The 14,288-nt window shown below is 43.5% G+C and overlaps 1 protein-coding gene across 1 annotated transcript in view; it reads left to right on the forward strand.

Annotated features, from left to right (window-relative positions):
- Nucleotides 1-1,825: 1,825 nt before the first annotated feature.
- The window catches only part of SDAD1 (SDA1 domain containing 1), a 40,138-nt gene continuing 27,675 nt past the window's right edge, over nt 1,826-14,288 (forward strand). The window contains exons 1-8 of the mRNA XM_014525813.2: nt 1,826-2,044; nt 3,927-4,031; nt 6,822-6,920; nt 7,338-7,448; nt 9,192-9,263; nt 9,359-9,459; nt 11,217-11,274; nt 12,113-12,187. Of these exons, the coding sequence (XP_014381299.1) occupies nt 1,955-2,044; nt 3,927-4,031; nt 6,822-6,920; nt 7,338-7,448; nt 9,192-9,263; nt 9,359-9,459; nt 11,217-11,274; nt 12,113-12,187 (711 nt within the window). The 5' untranslated portion in view covers nt 1,826-1,954. The remainder of the gene's footprint in view (nt 2,045-3,926; nt 4,032-6,821; nt 6,921-7,337; nt 7,449-9,191; nt 9,264-9,358; nt 9,460-11,216; nt 11,275-12,112; nt 12,188-14,288) is intronic.

Genomic DNA, 14,288 nt, shown 5'->3' on the forward strand with positions numbered 1-14,288 from the left:
GGGGGGAGAAGCAGGAAGAGCAGATGCCAGCAAGGAATCAGATGTATCAGGAGAAGGAGGAGGAAGAGGAAGAGAATATGGTAAAGGCAGCAGAGGGGGAAGAGCCTCCGGCTCCGGACAGTCCAGGACAGGATTTACAGTTGGTTCAATGAAAGCCATCTCACTTCCCCGAACCCCCTCCCCCAATCCACATTCCTCCAAAACCTTTCTATTTCTACAAAGAGACATAAACGCTTGCGCATACATCAATTCCTCCCATTTACCATTCTGCCGGCAGAACAAAATCAATTGTAAGATAGTATTATAATTAACACTTCCCTCCGGAGGCCAATGTTCTTGATCATCTAACTTATAGTGTGGCCATGCAGTTTCACAGAAGAATTTAGCTTTCTTCCTAGTCATAGGATCTCCACCAAACTCTGCCCAATGTCCCAATGCACAAGAGAGGGGGGTACATTTCCTAACCTTACTGTTAATAGTACCCATCTCAGGGCTGCCTTCCCGGTCCTGACCGTCCGACTTACCTGGGATCCAGGGATCTGTTCTTAGTCCTCGTCCTCACAGGGGAAAAATCACTGGTCTTGGACTCGGGCCAGACAGAATACTTACAGAGATAATCCCAGGCAGGCGTGCTGACGGTAGGCCTTATGCCCTTTCTACCCTCTCACCCAGGTGCCTGTTACTGGTACTTTCACTCTATGGCTTTGCACCGTTAGGCTACTGCCGCCTCAGCAATCCAGCTCCCCCTGAAGCAAAAGTCTCACCGGGAAAAGAGATCCCGGGGCATGCCTGACATTTGATAAGGAGGAGCCGTGTCTGGTCGTCAGTTAGTCCGGGCAAAGCTTATCTAAGGCAGTCCCATCTGGGTCGCCAAAAACTGTTGAGCCCCAGCTCAAGTCTGGGATCGTGCCCGGTACGCAAAGGCCAATAAAGATACCAGGGGTGAAAGTATAAAGAAGATTTATTGCTAGCAATACAAGGTGCAAGCGGAATAATTTCACATAACAAGCACACAGATTCTTAATTCTAAGCATCTTTTATACAGGAGTATTGGACCTTCATAAGCATTCTTGTTTGCTAATTGGTTATAAGGGAGTGACGCAAGGAGTTCTTTACTGAGCATGTCTCTATACCTGTGTTTTAGCTATGTATCTCAATTACATACATGTATGTTTCATTAGCATACTTTCTCCCCACCTAGGGGCGTAATTTTTAGTATTTTAATTAACTCTTTGCCCTAGTCCTCTGATTCTGCTTTTGTTTTCAAGCCTCCTTTATCTAAGACTGTCTCCTCCTTATCATTGCAGATGGGCATTAGTTACATAACAGAGACTTTTGCTTGGGCTTTGTATAGTGGTTTCTAGGTCAAACCTCACAGCCTGGCGGGCCGCATCTGCCCCCGGGCCACATTTTGCCCACCCCTGCTCTAGACCAAATCCACTACAACTTGGATACCTAGCACAACTGAGGCACCTCAAGGAGGATGCCCCAGGCCTGACTCCTGCAGACCCTCAGGTTGACCTGCACTGATCTGGCAGCACAGGGGAGGCCTTGTAGACCCTGCTGCATCCCAGCTGTGTGACCCAAGCACACCCGCCCAGAAAACTTAACACCAGTGTAGAGCAAAGCCCCTGTCTTCTTGGCCATGAACTCCTATTTACAGATTGGAGTCTGCACACAGGTAAGTGCTAGGCTATGTTGTGCATGTCCCACTAAACACAGTCGCTGCTGCTGACCCACCTGCCCAGCCCTCTGCCTGGGCGCTCCATTCAGCGTTCATAACCCACTTTCCAAGCCTACGCCCGGCGGTTGCTTCTGGAGCAAGCTTGTCCCAGCGCAACTCCCGTACTTCTCAAACCAACATGGCGGCGCCCAGGGGAAGCCCACGTGGTTGAGCCGGGCGGGGCTCCGACTCGTGGAACCGGCCAGCGGCAGCGTCCCCTTCCCTGCTACCATGTCCGGCCGCCACGGCAACAAACTGCCCAGTAACTTGCCACAGCTGCAGAACCTGATCAAGCGGGACCCGACTGCCTATACTGAGGAGGTGAGAGAGCGCGGGCGCCCGGCCCCGCACCCCGGCCTCATATCCCCTCCCTGGCTGCCCTGGCGGATAAGGGAGATGCGACGGGTATTTGTTGTGGTCTTTGTGTTTTAAACACAAACAACATAGCGTATACCGTCCCCCGCTTCCCCAAGGCTGAGGATTACTTGAGAGGCCGATTTTGTGGCCCCCCCCCCCCCCCCAGTTGGGTCTTTACTTTTGCAGAACAGTTATTTAGAGAATAAACAGGAAGGATTTTACGGTGGAGTGCCTCACTGAAAACAAGTCGCTCCTCTCCGCCCCGACTAGCTACATCCAAGCTGAAACATGCAGTGCTTTGTTTCCGTGGCCCTCAATGGCATATTTTAGAGTAAAAATAAAGGATTTTTGGTGAAGACCTACTGCCATTTATAGTGAAGATAACTGTACCCAGATGGCACCCCTCTTTTCATTTTTCACTTTGAAATCATCTCCCTGAGCTCTAACAGCTATTACTTTCCTTCAGCCATTTAATACTTTTGGTGTAAAAGAGGGTTCCTCTGCTGGCCTGCATACTGCAGTGCGCTTATTGGGCAGCATGACTGAATGTGAGGATTGCTTTAATGCAACAGTTGTGTTTAATACCAAAATTTGAGTGAGACAGCTGTATTTGATCCCTAGCATTAAGCCAGGGTGCAGAGATAGCTTTTGAATGGGTGATGCAAAGTGCTATGCAATGTTAGCGCTGTTAGGTGTGCAAACACGGCTTGCAATATAAACAGAGCAAAACTCCCCAGGATTTCAATGGTATAGGATCCTATACTTAGGGCGCTATTACAGGCAAAAAGGAAATGGCTACAGTAAACATTTATTGTGAATGATTTCCCTCCAGTGAAGATAGGCAACTTTTGATAACTACCCAATGCCAGTTTAAGATCTGATCCACATGACATGGCAGGACTCCCTTACAGCAGTATTATTATTTTGGATACTCCTTCTTGAAAATTGTCTTCTCTAGACAATCAAGACAGCTCTGTAGCTGAATATCTAGCCATAGAGGAGATAGGAGATCAAGGAAACACTTTTAGATCTACTTGCCACATTTACTCTGCAGTGGTTCTTAACCTTTTTAGCCTCAAAGCATCCCTCAGAAAATACCAGCAATTTGTTTTCATTAATTTTTGGCTATTAAAAAAAGAGAGACAGAGAGCGCGCGAGCTCAATTCTGTTGCAAAAAATTCAGAAAACTCACAAAAGGTCAAAGAATGTTAAAAATAACCTCTGGTTTCAAATAGGAGTACGTTATTTTTAATATTCTTTGACCTTTTGTGAGTTTTCTGAATTTTTTGCAACAGAATTGAGCTCGCGCGCTCTCTGTCTCTCTTTTTTTAATAGCCAAAAATTAATGAAAACAAATTGCTGGTATTTTCTGAGGGATGCTTTGAGGCTAAAAAGGTTAAGAACCACTGCAGAGTAAATGTGGCAAGTAGATCTAAAAGTGTTTCCTTGATCTCCTATCTCCTCTATGGCTAGATATTCAGCTACAGAGCTGTCTTGATTGTCTAGAGAAGACAATTTTCAAGAAGGAGTATCCAAAATAATAATACTGCTGTAAGGGAGTCCTGCCATGTCATGTGGATCAGATCTTAAACTGGCATTGGGTAGTTATCAAAAGTTGCCTATCTTCACTGGAGGGAAATCATTCACAATAAATGTTTACTGTAGCCATTTCCTTTTTGCCTGTAATAGCGCCCTAAGTATAGGATCCTATACCATTGAAATCCTGGGGAGTTTTGCTCTGTTTTCAGACGGTTAGATATGGGGGCCTCAAATCTGTTTTGCTATTTGGAACGGAGAATGTCTTTTGGAGTAATGGCAACTAACAGTGAAATGCTGTCATTTTTAGTTTCTTCAGCAGTATCATCACTACCAGTCCAATGTGGAGATTTTCAAACTTCAACCCAATAAGCCCAATAAGGAGCTGGCTGAATTGGTGATGTTTTTGGCACAGGTAAGATGCAGTAATCCTGGAAAAAATGTATTAGATTATTAAAAGAGACCTCCAGAACCTTTACCCTGGATAAGATAAATAAATAAAGAAAATAATGATGTGATTTATCTGCTGCCCTTCCCAACAAAAGCTCTGGGTGGCTTACAATAAGAGGACAGAATAACTTACAAAACAAGAGTGTGACGAGAACAAAACAACTTAAAAGGGAACCATAATATCCATGTAAAATGGAGTCGTCCTAAACAATACCTCAGTCTAGCTTTGTTTGCCAAGTGCCTGCCCAAACAGGAAGGTCCTGCAGTGCTTCTAAAAAATGTCCAGGCTAAGGATCTGCTGGGCCTCAAGGGAAGGAGTTCCAGAGCTGAGGAGCAACTGCTGAGAATGGCCTCCCATGCATTTCCTCAAAGTGTTTCATAGTAGGTAGAGTCGGAAGGGACCTGAGCAGATCATCAAGTCCGACCCCCTCCCATGGGCAGGAAAGAATGCTAGGGTCAAACGACCCTGAGTAGCTGAATATCTAGCCTCCTTTTGAAGACCCCCTGGGTAGGAGCGAGCACCACTGCCCTTGGAAATTGGTTCCAGATCCTAGCCGCCCTGACTGTGAAGTAGCGACTCCTGATATCTAAATTGAATCTACTCTCGGTCAACTTATGGCCGTTATTCCTTGTTACTCCCAGCAGTGCTCGGGGGAACAGGGACTCTCCCATAGCTTGCTGGTCCCCCTTGGCCAGTTTGTAGATAGCCACCAGATCCCCTCTCAGCCTTCTCTTGTGGAGGCTGAACAGGTTCAGGTCCCGTAGTTTCTCCTCATAGGGCCTGCCTGGCTGCCCCCTGATCATGCGGGTGGCCCTCCTCTGGACCCTCTCGATGCTGTCCACATCCCTCCTGAAGTGCGGCGCCCAGAACTGGACACAGTACTCCAACTGCGGCCTGACCAGTGCCGCATAGATGGGGAGGATCACTTCCTTGGACTGGACCTGCTCGTGATGCATCTGTGGATGCATGACAAGGTGCGGTTAGCCTTCCTGACTGTGTCCCCACATTGGCGGCCCACGTTCATTTTGGAATCAATAATGACCCCAAGATCCTTTTCTGCCTCTCTGCTGTCGAGAAGGGAGTTCCCCAGGCTGCACCTATTGCTGGTTCTTCCTCCCCAGGTGCAATACCTTGCACTTGTCAGTATTGAATCCCATCCTGTTCTCATCCGCCCACCCCTGTAACCTGTCCAGATCTAGTTGCAGCCAGTCCCTCTCCTCCAGTGTGCCCACTTTTCCCCACATCTTGGTGTCATCTGCGAATTTGAACAAGGTGCTTTTCACCCCTTCGTCCAAGTCACTGATGAAGATGTTGAACAGTGCGGGCCCAAGAACCGAGCCCTGGGGACCCCCCACTGCCCACGTCCCTCCAGGCTGAAAATGGCCCATCCACCACCACTCTCTGGGTGCGGCCCTCCAGCCAATTTGTGACCCATCGGACTGTGTAGGCATCGACATAACAGTCGCCTAATTTCTTAATGAGAATGGGGTGAGAGACGGTGTCGAAGGCCTTCCTAAAGTCCAGAAAGACTACATCCACCGCGACACCTGCATGCAAGGATTTTGTGACCTGGCCATAGAAGGCCCCCAGGTTGGTCTGACAGGACCTGCCTCTAATGAACCCATGTTGATTGCCCCTAAGCATGATCTCCCCTGCTGGTCCCTCACAGATGTGCTCCTGGATAATTTTCTCAAAGACCTTCCCCAGGACCGAGGTAAGACTAACGGGCCTGTACTTTTCTGGGTCCTCCTTCCTCCCTTTTTTGAAAATGGGGACCACATTGGCCCTTTTCCAGTCCTTTGGCACCTTGCCAGAGCACCATGAGTGCTTGCAAAGCTGTGCCAGGGGTCCTGCAATGACCTCTGCTAATTCCCTCAGCACTCTGGGGTGCAGGTTGTCAGGACCTGCTGATTTGAACACGTCTAGACCCACTAGAAGTTCCCTGACTAAGTCCTCACTGACCCTGGGCCTGGCAGTGCCTCCCCTGGGTCCGTCGGGGATCCCAGTGCATGGGATGCCCCAGTCCCTGCTCAAAAAGATGGAGGCAAAGAAATTGTTAAAGAGGTTAGCTTTGTCGTCTGGTGTGACCACCAGATTTCCTAGAGTATCCTGCAGAGGCCCCACGTTATCCAGAACCTTCTTTTTACTCCCTATGTATTTAAAAAAGGACTTCTTGTTATCCTTATCTGGGTCGCTAGTCCCAGTTCCATTTCTGCCTTGGACTTGGGGACTTGGGGTACTGATGGTGCTTGCAAGAAGTTGTTCCCGGCTCATGTGAGGCATTGCAATGGGGTGTAAGGAAGGTGGTCTTTTAGGTAACTAGGGCTGAGGCTGTTTAGGGCCTTATTTGAAAAATGTGGACTGTTTAGCCTTGCTATTCCCCAAAATGTCTCATTTGAAAAACAACACATCTGTGATAAATGCTGTAGGAACAGTGTAGTCTGTTAACTGGAATGCAAGTAAGTCTGTCTGTCAAATATGTGGTGCAATTTTAAATAGCATGTTTACCCCTTTTAAAATTTCAGCATTTTAATTAGTACCCCAAAGAAACAACATTAAGGAGCTGGAATGAAACTAAAACAAAATTAGTTGCCCTCTGTTTCTTGCTATTTGAGCTATTTATATTCAATTGATAATGATCTTATTTAGGGTAAAGGTTTTACCAGGTGACTTCAAATAGTTTGAACTTTTATATCATCATTATATGGCTACTGTTTATGATAGAGACTTCAGTAAAGTCTTTTTTTTAAACAGGTAGGCCACTGCTACCCAGAATATCTTACTGACTTTCCACAGCAACTGAAAGAGCTGCTTTCTTACCACCACACAATCTTGGATGCAGATCTTCGAATGGTAAGTCTGATATTTTTACAACTGATAGGGTCCTTGAAGACATTCTATCAAGGCTTTTTTTTATTTTAAGTGTAATTCAAGATATTTTGCAAAGCTACTATTAATTTTGGGTGTATCCATCTTGTAGTGTCCAGCTCTCTGAAAATCAGGTCCCCTTAAGATGTTTCAGATTGAGCAGCCAGAAATCAAGGCAGACATATTCTTGTTGATAGAGAAGTGATACTTTGGATTGTAGTGCTGCTATACGGATGGTAACTGTCTCCCATGGAACTACTTATTTTGAAAGCGTAAAGTTAAGTGCACACACGTGTCTCAGCAAGACTAATGATTTGCTTTTAGAGATGCATAATAAATTATTTTGTTTACATTTTGGAGATTATTGAAATTGTATTTCTTATCATTGCCTCTGTCTTGCAGACATTTTGCAAAGCTTTGATTTTATTACGAAACAAGAATCTAATAAACCCTACAAGTCTTCTGGAACTCTTCTTTGAACTTCTGCGCTGCCATGATAAACTTCTGCGGAAAGTGAGACATAAAATAAGAAATGTTTTCCTGTTCTTGTGCCATTAGTGTTTTTCCTGCTTCATAAGAAGGAAGGGCAAGTAATGAACCAGTATGAGAGACCTGTTTTTATTTTACTGTCAGCTAAATATGTACATTTACTTTCATTCTACTTGCTCAGGCACTGAAGATGACATGCTTTGATCCTTACATATGCTTCCTAATGAAGTGCAGTAAGCATGCAGCTGTTTGTTTAAGCATCTAATTTAATGTGGGAGACTTATAGTACTGTTCTGCCTTTTGAGCTTTGGCAGCCTGATGTGCTTCTAGCCAGTATTGTGAAGATGGACACTTAGTTAAACAATAGGTTTGGAAGAGACCTTGAAAGCCATCTAGTCAAACCCCCTGTATAGATGAGAGACATAATTTTTTTAAACATATGGCCCGTGGGCCAGATCTGGCCTGCAGAACCTCACTATCCGCAGACCCCTTCTCCTCCCCCAGCATACCTGATCTGGCAGTTGCTTCTGCTGGACTGGGACCCATGCTACATGCAGTGCCAATTCTCAAGTTGATGGAGCAGGCATCGCAGTCTGGCTGGGTAGCAACATCTGTTCTGTATGCAGCAGTCATCCTGGCCAGACTGCATCACCTGTAGCGCCTGCACTGAGATGCATCCCACATACGGTGCCTGCTCCAGCAAGTTTAGGACCTGAGCTACACACAGCACGTATCCCAGACCAGCTGGATCAATTGCCAGATCAGGTATGCTGGGGCAGTGGAACCATGAGTTTGGCCGGATGAGTTTGACACCCCTGTCCTAAACCATCCCAGACAGATACCTGATCAGCCTCTTCTTGAGAACTTCCAGTGAGGGAGATTTTACATAATACAAGAGGGTCAGTTTTCAAGATGTGAAATGTGAGAGAGAGTAATATGAGACAGTGTTTGCATAGAATGCATTTTTTTTTTATTGAGGGTAATATATTGGTCCTTGGAAATAGTCGTGCAAGTCTCATTGACTTCATTGTGCCTAAATGATTATAACTCTGCTTGGGCTTGAGTGACGCTGGTTTAATGGAAATGTGGTATGCTCTCAGCTAAGTGACAAACAAATGTATTCATGTTTATTTAAGAAAAAAATCGCATCGGATTACGGGGGTGAGGGGGCAGTGGCATAGGGAAATGCCTTGGGTATAAGTTAAACAGTTCTTAATAACTTCTGAAAAAAGTTCTGGAATTGATTTCTAAAATGATAAGACAAGCAGTCTTATCTTGTGATGCTTTTTCTGTTCAGGTGTGGTAGATAAACTGGAAGTTTTGAGTTCTGAATTAAAAAAGGCTACTATTAAACATGTTAAATGCCTGTTTTTTGCAGAAAAAGCAGATCAACTGAAACCAAACTTATTGCAACAGATCATCAAAATTTATCTTAACTTGCAGAAGAGGTATAAGTTGTAAGAGGAACTTTTTATTGCAACTTCATTTTATATTATTCAGTTCCACGTGGCCTCCATTCTCTTAAGACATGAATACTTAAATGCTTAAATTGAAGTCAGTGGGGCAACTTGCCATGTATAAAATTAAGTACATCCCTGCCCCTACCCCCACCACTGTGGTTTTTAATAGAGCTTCCTTTTGCAAAAGTTATTAGGTCTCTTGTCTTGTAGTGCTTACCAGGCTATAGAGAATTAACATTGTGGTCTCCCGGGTGCAGATATTTGATATTCACATACTACTTTATGGATATTCCCTTTTTGCTTACAGACTCTGTATACTCACATTGTAACGGACATTAAGAATATAAACGCTAAACACAAAAACAATAAAGTGAATACAGTAAGTATACTGGCTTTCATGCTCATTTCAGATGAACCCTTTTATATACTGTGAAAAAATTAACTTAAAAATTGTTTCCCCAATTTGTTCTTAAGGTGCTGCAGAACTTCATGTACACTATGCTGAGAGACAGCAATCCCACGGCAGCCAAGATATCTCTGGATGTGATGACTGAACTGTACAAAAGGAATATTTGGTGAGTTTAAACCCAAACAGATTCCTGGTTACACTGGGACAGCCCAACATAGCAATTTAGTTGTATGGAACGGTACAATGGGGAGCATAATATTGAGCATAATGGGGAACATATTTATCTTAGTGGGCTGCTATTTCCCCCAAAAATCTAAAAGGACAGAAAGAGGACATGTAAGAGATGCTGTTCAAGAAGAATCGTAAATACTTTACTTCAAACAATGTATAAGTACATTCCTTGTATTCATGTTTTTTTCAGAATATCATTAATAAATTAAATCATGAATATAGCTGCGCTGTGGTGAGTGATAAAAATCTAAATATAGCTGACTTGCAAGTGGTGAAATAGACTTTGCATGGGTATGATGAGATGAGGAGCCTTACCTGTTTGTTCTAGGTCACTGATTCTGAGCCAGGGGTTTGTGAGATCCTTTTAAGGGTGATCCAGGATGCTGTTCAATATTAGTACTATTGGGTGTGTGACACTTGCACGTGAGTCACAAGATAAACTGAAAGATTTCAAATAGGAATCCATGGTGTCAAAAACATTCTAACCTGTTGTGGTCCTTCTGAATTCTTTGCAACAGAAGAATTACTCTATTCTTTTTCTCTGGTTGAAAAAAATGAGTGAAAGCTAAGAGTTGACATTTTCCATGTGGTGCCTTGACTCTAAAAAAGGTTGAGAACCACTGTTCTAGGTGCTTGGTGAGTTAATGTCTATTTTTTCTGTGCAAATAAGTACTGTTACTGTCATGGCAAAGTGTACTGTATTTGCTGCCAATCTAAAATTTTCAGAAGATCCTGGCAGGACTTTGCCAATGCCGCTCTACTTGTGCAGAATTCACATTATACCTGCTTCTACTGGTATCAATAGCTGGAGCATGGAACAGTTTGTCAGAACAAGTTTGATTTGGGGAGTTTTTATTCACATGTTTTAGGTCATGTATCTGTTGTACAGGCAGACAAATCCTATATAGCTACACTGGAGTTGGTAGCACTAGAACAGCAGCATAATAAAGCTCTTAGTAAAATCCTGAGGAAAGAAATATTGCAACAGAATAAAATCAGGGGAAACCTAAAATATAATTGACAAACTCACTTAGAGGAGCATATTTGAAGCAGATTGAAGTTCACTCCAGGGAGCACTATTTATATAAGCTTTACAGATTTAGAGCCAGAACATATTCCACCTATTCTGCCCTGCTCTAATCCATGGAAAAACTGTTAATTTAAAAGGTTGGCAAATCCCTCTCATGCCCACATCACAAAAAAGCAGGCAGAAGGCTAAGATGATGGAGTGGCACATAAGTGTTTTGCCTGTGTACATTAATGGACTTTCAGGGCACTGGAGCAGAGTGGAAAAGGATTCCATTAGATACCAAAGTTCACTTAGGCTCCTAGTGCGTGGAGTAGAATCTGGCCCTTAGTTTCTATCAACCACTTTCATTGAGAATTTTTTCAATTCTCAGTGTTTCATCATAACAGGCAGTTTCTTAATAGTTGTAATGTTTGTGCCTTCTATCATTTGACAACTTCACTGGTTTCAGAAGCCAAAAAGTGGTGCATTTCAGTGCTGTTTAGTCCATAGTATTTGGTAAATCACATCTCAAATGTAGCCCGTAGTATTTGGTTTAATTCCAGTAAACTGACTTTTCATGTAGCTTAAGCGTGTCACATGTTTAAATCATGTTCTTAAGCATATTTGAAAAATGGCCACATTTTATTCCCATAAATCATGAAGACGTTTATGGTTTGTTCTAGGAATGATGCCAAAACTGTAAACGTCATCACAACTGCCTGCTTCTCCAAAGTCACAAAGGTGAGAGAGAAACTGATCTAAAATCATGGTATATTTTGCTCAAACTCTCTCCCTGATATGGATGTAAGTTCCTTTTCTGAATGCTCTTCACTCACAAATTTCATTTACTTAGGGGTCCAAATAGCAGTATCACAGCACAGCTTTATCACAGAGATGGAGAAATAGGATGTGATTCTTGGCTGTGGAGCAAGCCAAGTGTAAGCAGTCTTGAGATTCCATGCCCTCTTTTCATGGGGACTTCTAGCCAGAAGTAGACTTCAGGGGCGATGCCTCATGTTGATTGTTGCTGTTGGGCTATCTTCTCACCTGAATGGTGAAAATAGTATTCTATCCATGATTTGGGTGGATCTGAGGTCTTCTGCATATACACTCCCCGAAACAGCCCTGCACCTAGGTACTGCAGTGATGGCCATTCTAAGATGCTCATTGTTGACTGAGATTGACCCATTCCATGATGAAGGTCCATTGACTGTTCCATAAAACAACATGTATAGACAGATGAAACTAGTTCTGAGCCTAGGAGCTTGACTGCCCGAGTTACTATGGAATCCCTAATGGTCCAGAGCAGTAAAACTAAAATTGCACCAATGGCGCCACAAATCAAGCTTTGCAGCTTCACCTGAGTCAGTGTTACAGGCCTGCTGGAGAGTTGCAAATATCCAGCTGTACTTGGACCATAGGTATGCCACTGCTTCCAGCAGCAAAGGCTGACAGCATGTCTGTGCAAGATGGACAGACTTTTCAGTCTGTCTCCAAGCTGTTTCATAAGCAACTGGTGTTTCTCAGTGTGACCTAGCATGGGATATTTATGTCCCTCTAAACTTGCCCTGTTTTTCAGATATTAGTTGCTGGTTTGAAATTCTTTCTTGGGAAAGATGAAGATGAGAAACAAGATAGTGACTCAGAGTCTGAGGTGAGTCCACAGTGGGGTAACTCTGCTGTTGCTTTCTCATTCTGCTCCTATATTTTACTGCGTTGCTTTCTCTCTTTCATTCATGAGTTACTCCCCTCCCCACCTCCACCCCAGCCCATTTGTCTGTTTTGCTTGCGGGCTTTCTTACCCACCAAGCATTATTGGTAGATTCAGTCTCCCCACCCCACTTCCCAACGAAAAAGGTAAAGATAGTGTCATGCCTTGAGAACACTGTCCTCTGATCATAGCGAGATTGGTGGCTGAAAGATATTGTGGCTCATAGCATATTAAAATATGTTTTCCAACTTATTTTTAAAGAGGATCTTTAGCACATGCATGCATTCAGACTATTTAAGCATATGTTCTTAGGGCTTCCCTTGTCCTCTCTTCCCCCATTCTTCTCAGTTTCCCACTTGCTGGGAGAGCTGACTGCTGCTCTTACTTTTAGGCGCTGCTGTTATGGGAGTGGGGAAAATTCTGATCCTTTCCTGCCATGTTACTGCAACCAGCACTAAAGCATTTCTCATTGGCAAAGTAACACTAACGTTTACATAATTACTTAGCAGGTGAGTTGTGTGCTTGCTTAGTCAGAGAAGCTTACTTCAGGCGTCTGGCAGACATTCAGTTAAAGGCACCATAGGATCTGATGCATAATGCCAACAATTGCACCTCCTGCCGTGATACACATGTATTGCAAGAAGCATAAGTAGAGATCAGATCCCAATTGCTCCATATTGCTGGTGCAGGGGGAGTTTGGGATATTGATCCTGGGCTCCCCCTGCACTAGCAAGTAGGAAACCAGTCAGCTGATCCCTAGTCCCAAACTTGGGAGTGCATCAGTATCAAGGATTCTGATGCACCCATGAGGGTGGGAGCCTTGATCAGCCACTAGCCTTGGCTGGGAGCCCCAGTCAGATGATTGGCCTGGCCACATGTGCAATTTAAGTCATGATGGAGACCAACCATAAAGTTATTTTGCATATTTTGTGTAATAACTTTGTGATTTATTCCTTGCTTTATTGGACCATTAATTGCATTAATGTGTGGCTGACGTACTACCTAAAACATGATTAACTGGTTAATCACATCTCAAGTGTATTTGCCAGGTGCCTTAGTAACACAGATTAAGTCACTGTTCTCTTTTGCTAGTACTCTTGCCAACACAGCAATTGCAAAGTAAGCTTAATTCTGTTTTGCCATTTGTGTGATTGGCAGAATTGTTGAGCCCCAGTTGCAGAATCTATATGATCGATTATGTGCCAGTCAGATGGAAGGCAGCTTGGCTTGTAGAGTTTGCATGGCTGGGCATTCCAAAAATATCTTTATATGAAATTTACTAGATTTAAATATAAAGTGTTTGAGAGGCGATAAACAGAACCACATTCTTTCAGTGGCACTTGACAGAGTATAAGCACATTTCTAGCATCTTCATGCCAGCCATGTCCATTGTTACTTGGCACATGGTGGAAACATCCCTATCTCTTTCTGCAAGATGTAATGACCGTGTGCCCACTGGGTCAGAAACATATGCTGCACAATCCCCAAAATATTCAACTCTTACTTTGAGCTACTATAAATAATTCTATGGACTAATCAGAGCTTTAAACTGAAAGAGAATTTGAAGCTTTTTGCAGTTACTTCCTCTTTAGGGTCTTCAACTTCATTCCTAAACACCTCTCTCACCTCTGTGATGATATTGACCATTAAGATTGGAACTAGAGGTCTTTCATGGTAAATATTGGTGAATTGGTTTGTTCAGACAAATTCCTGTGGAGAAGTAATCCTGGAATGATGAGACTGAAATCACATATTTTATGTCTGTGCATCATAACTGTGTATAGGGGGTGTTATTTATATACATAAAAATATGAATGTGTATAAGGCATGTGGTAGCTTTTCCATCAGTAGACAAACGTATGTAGATGAGCAAATAAATTACCTAGAATTCTAGCGCTTTGCACCTGATTTGCTGTAACTTTTTTCTTATGTCCACTGTATTCCACTCTTAAATGCAAGCAAGCCACATAGATTCATAGATGTTAGGGTCGGAAGGGACCTCAATAGATCATCGAGTCCGACCCCCTGCATAGGCAGGAAAGAG

This window comes from Alligator sinensis, unplaced genomic scaffold (genome assembly GCF_000455745.1).
Source record: "Alligator sinensis unplaced genomic scaffold, ASM45574v1 scaffold803_1, whole genome shotgun sequence".
Classification (NCBI taxonomy): Eukaryota; Metazoa; Chordata; order Crocodylia; family Alligatoridae; genus Alligator; species Alligator sinensis.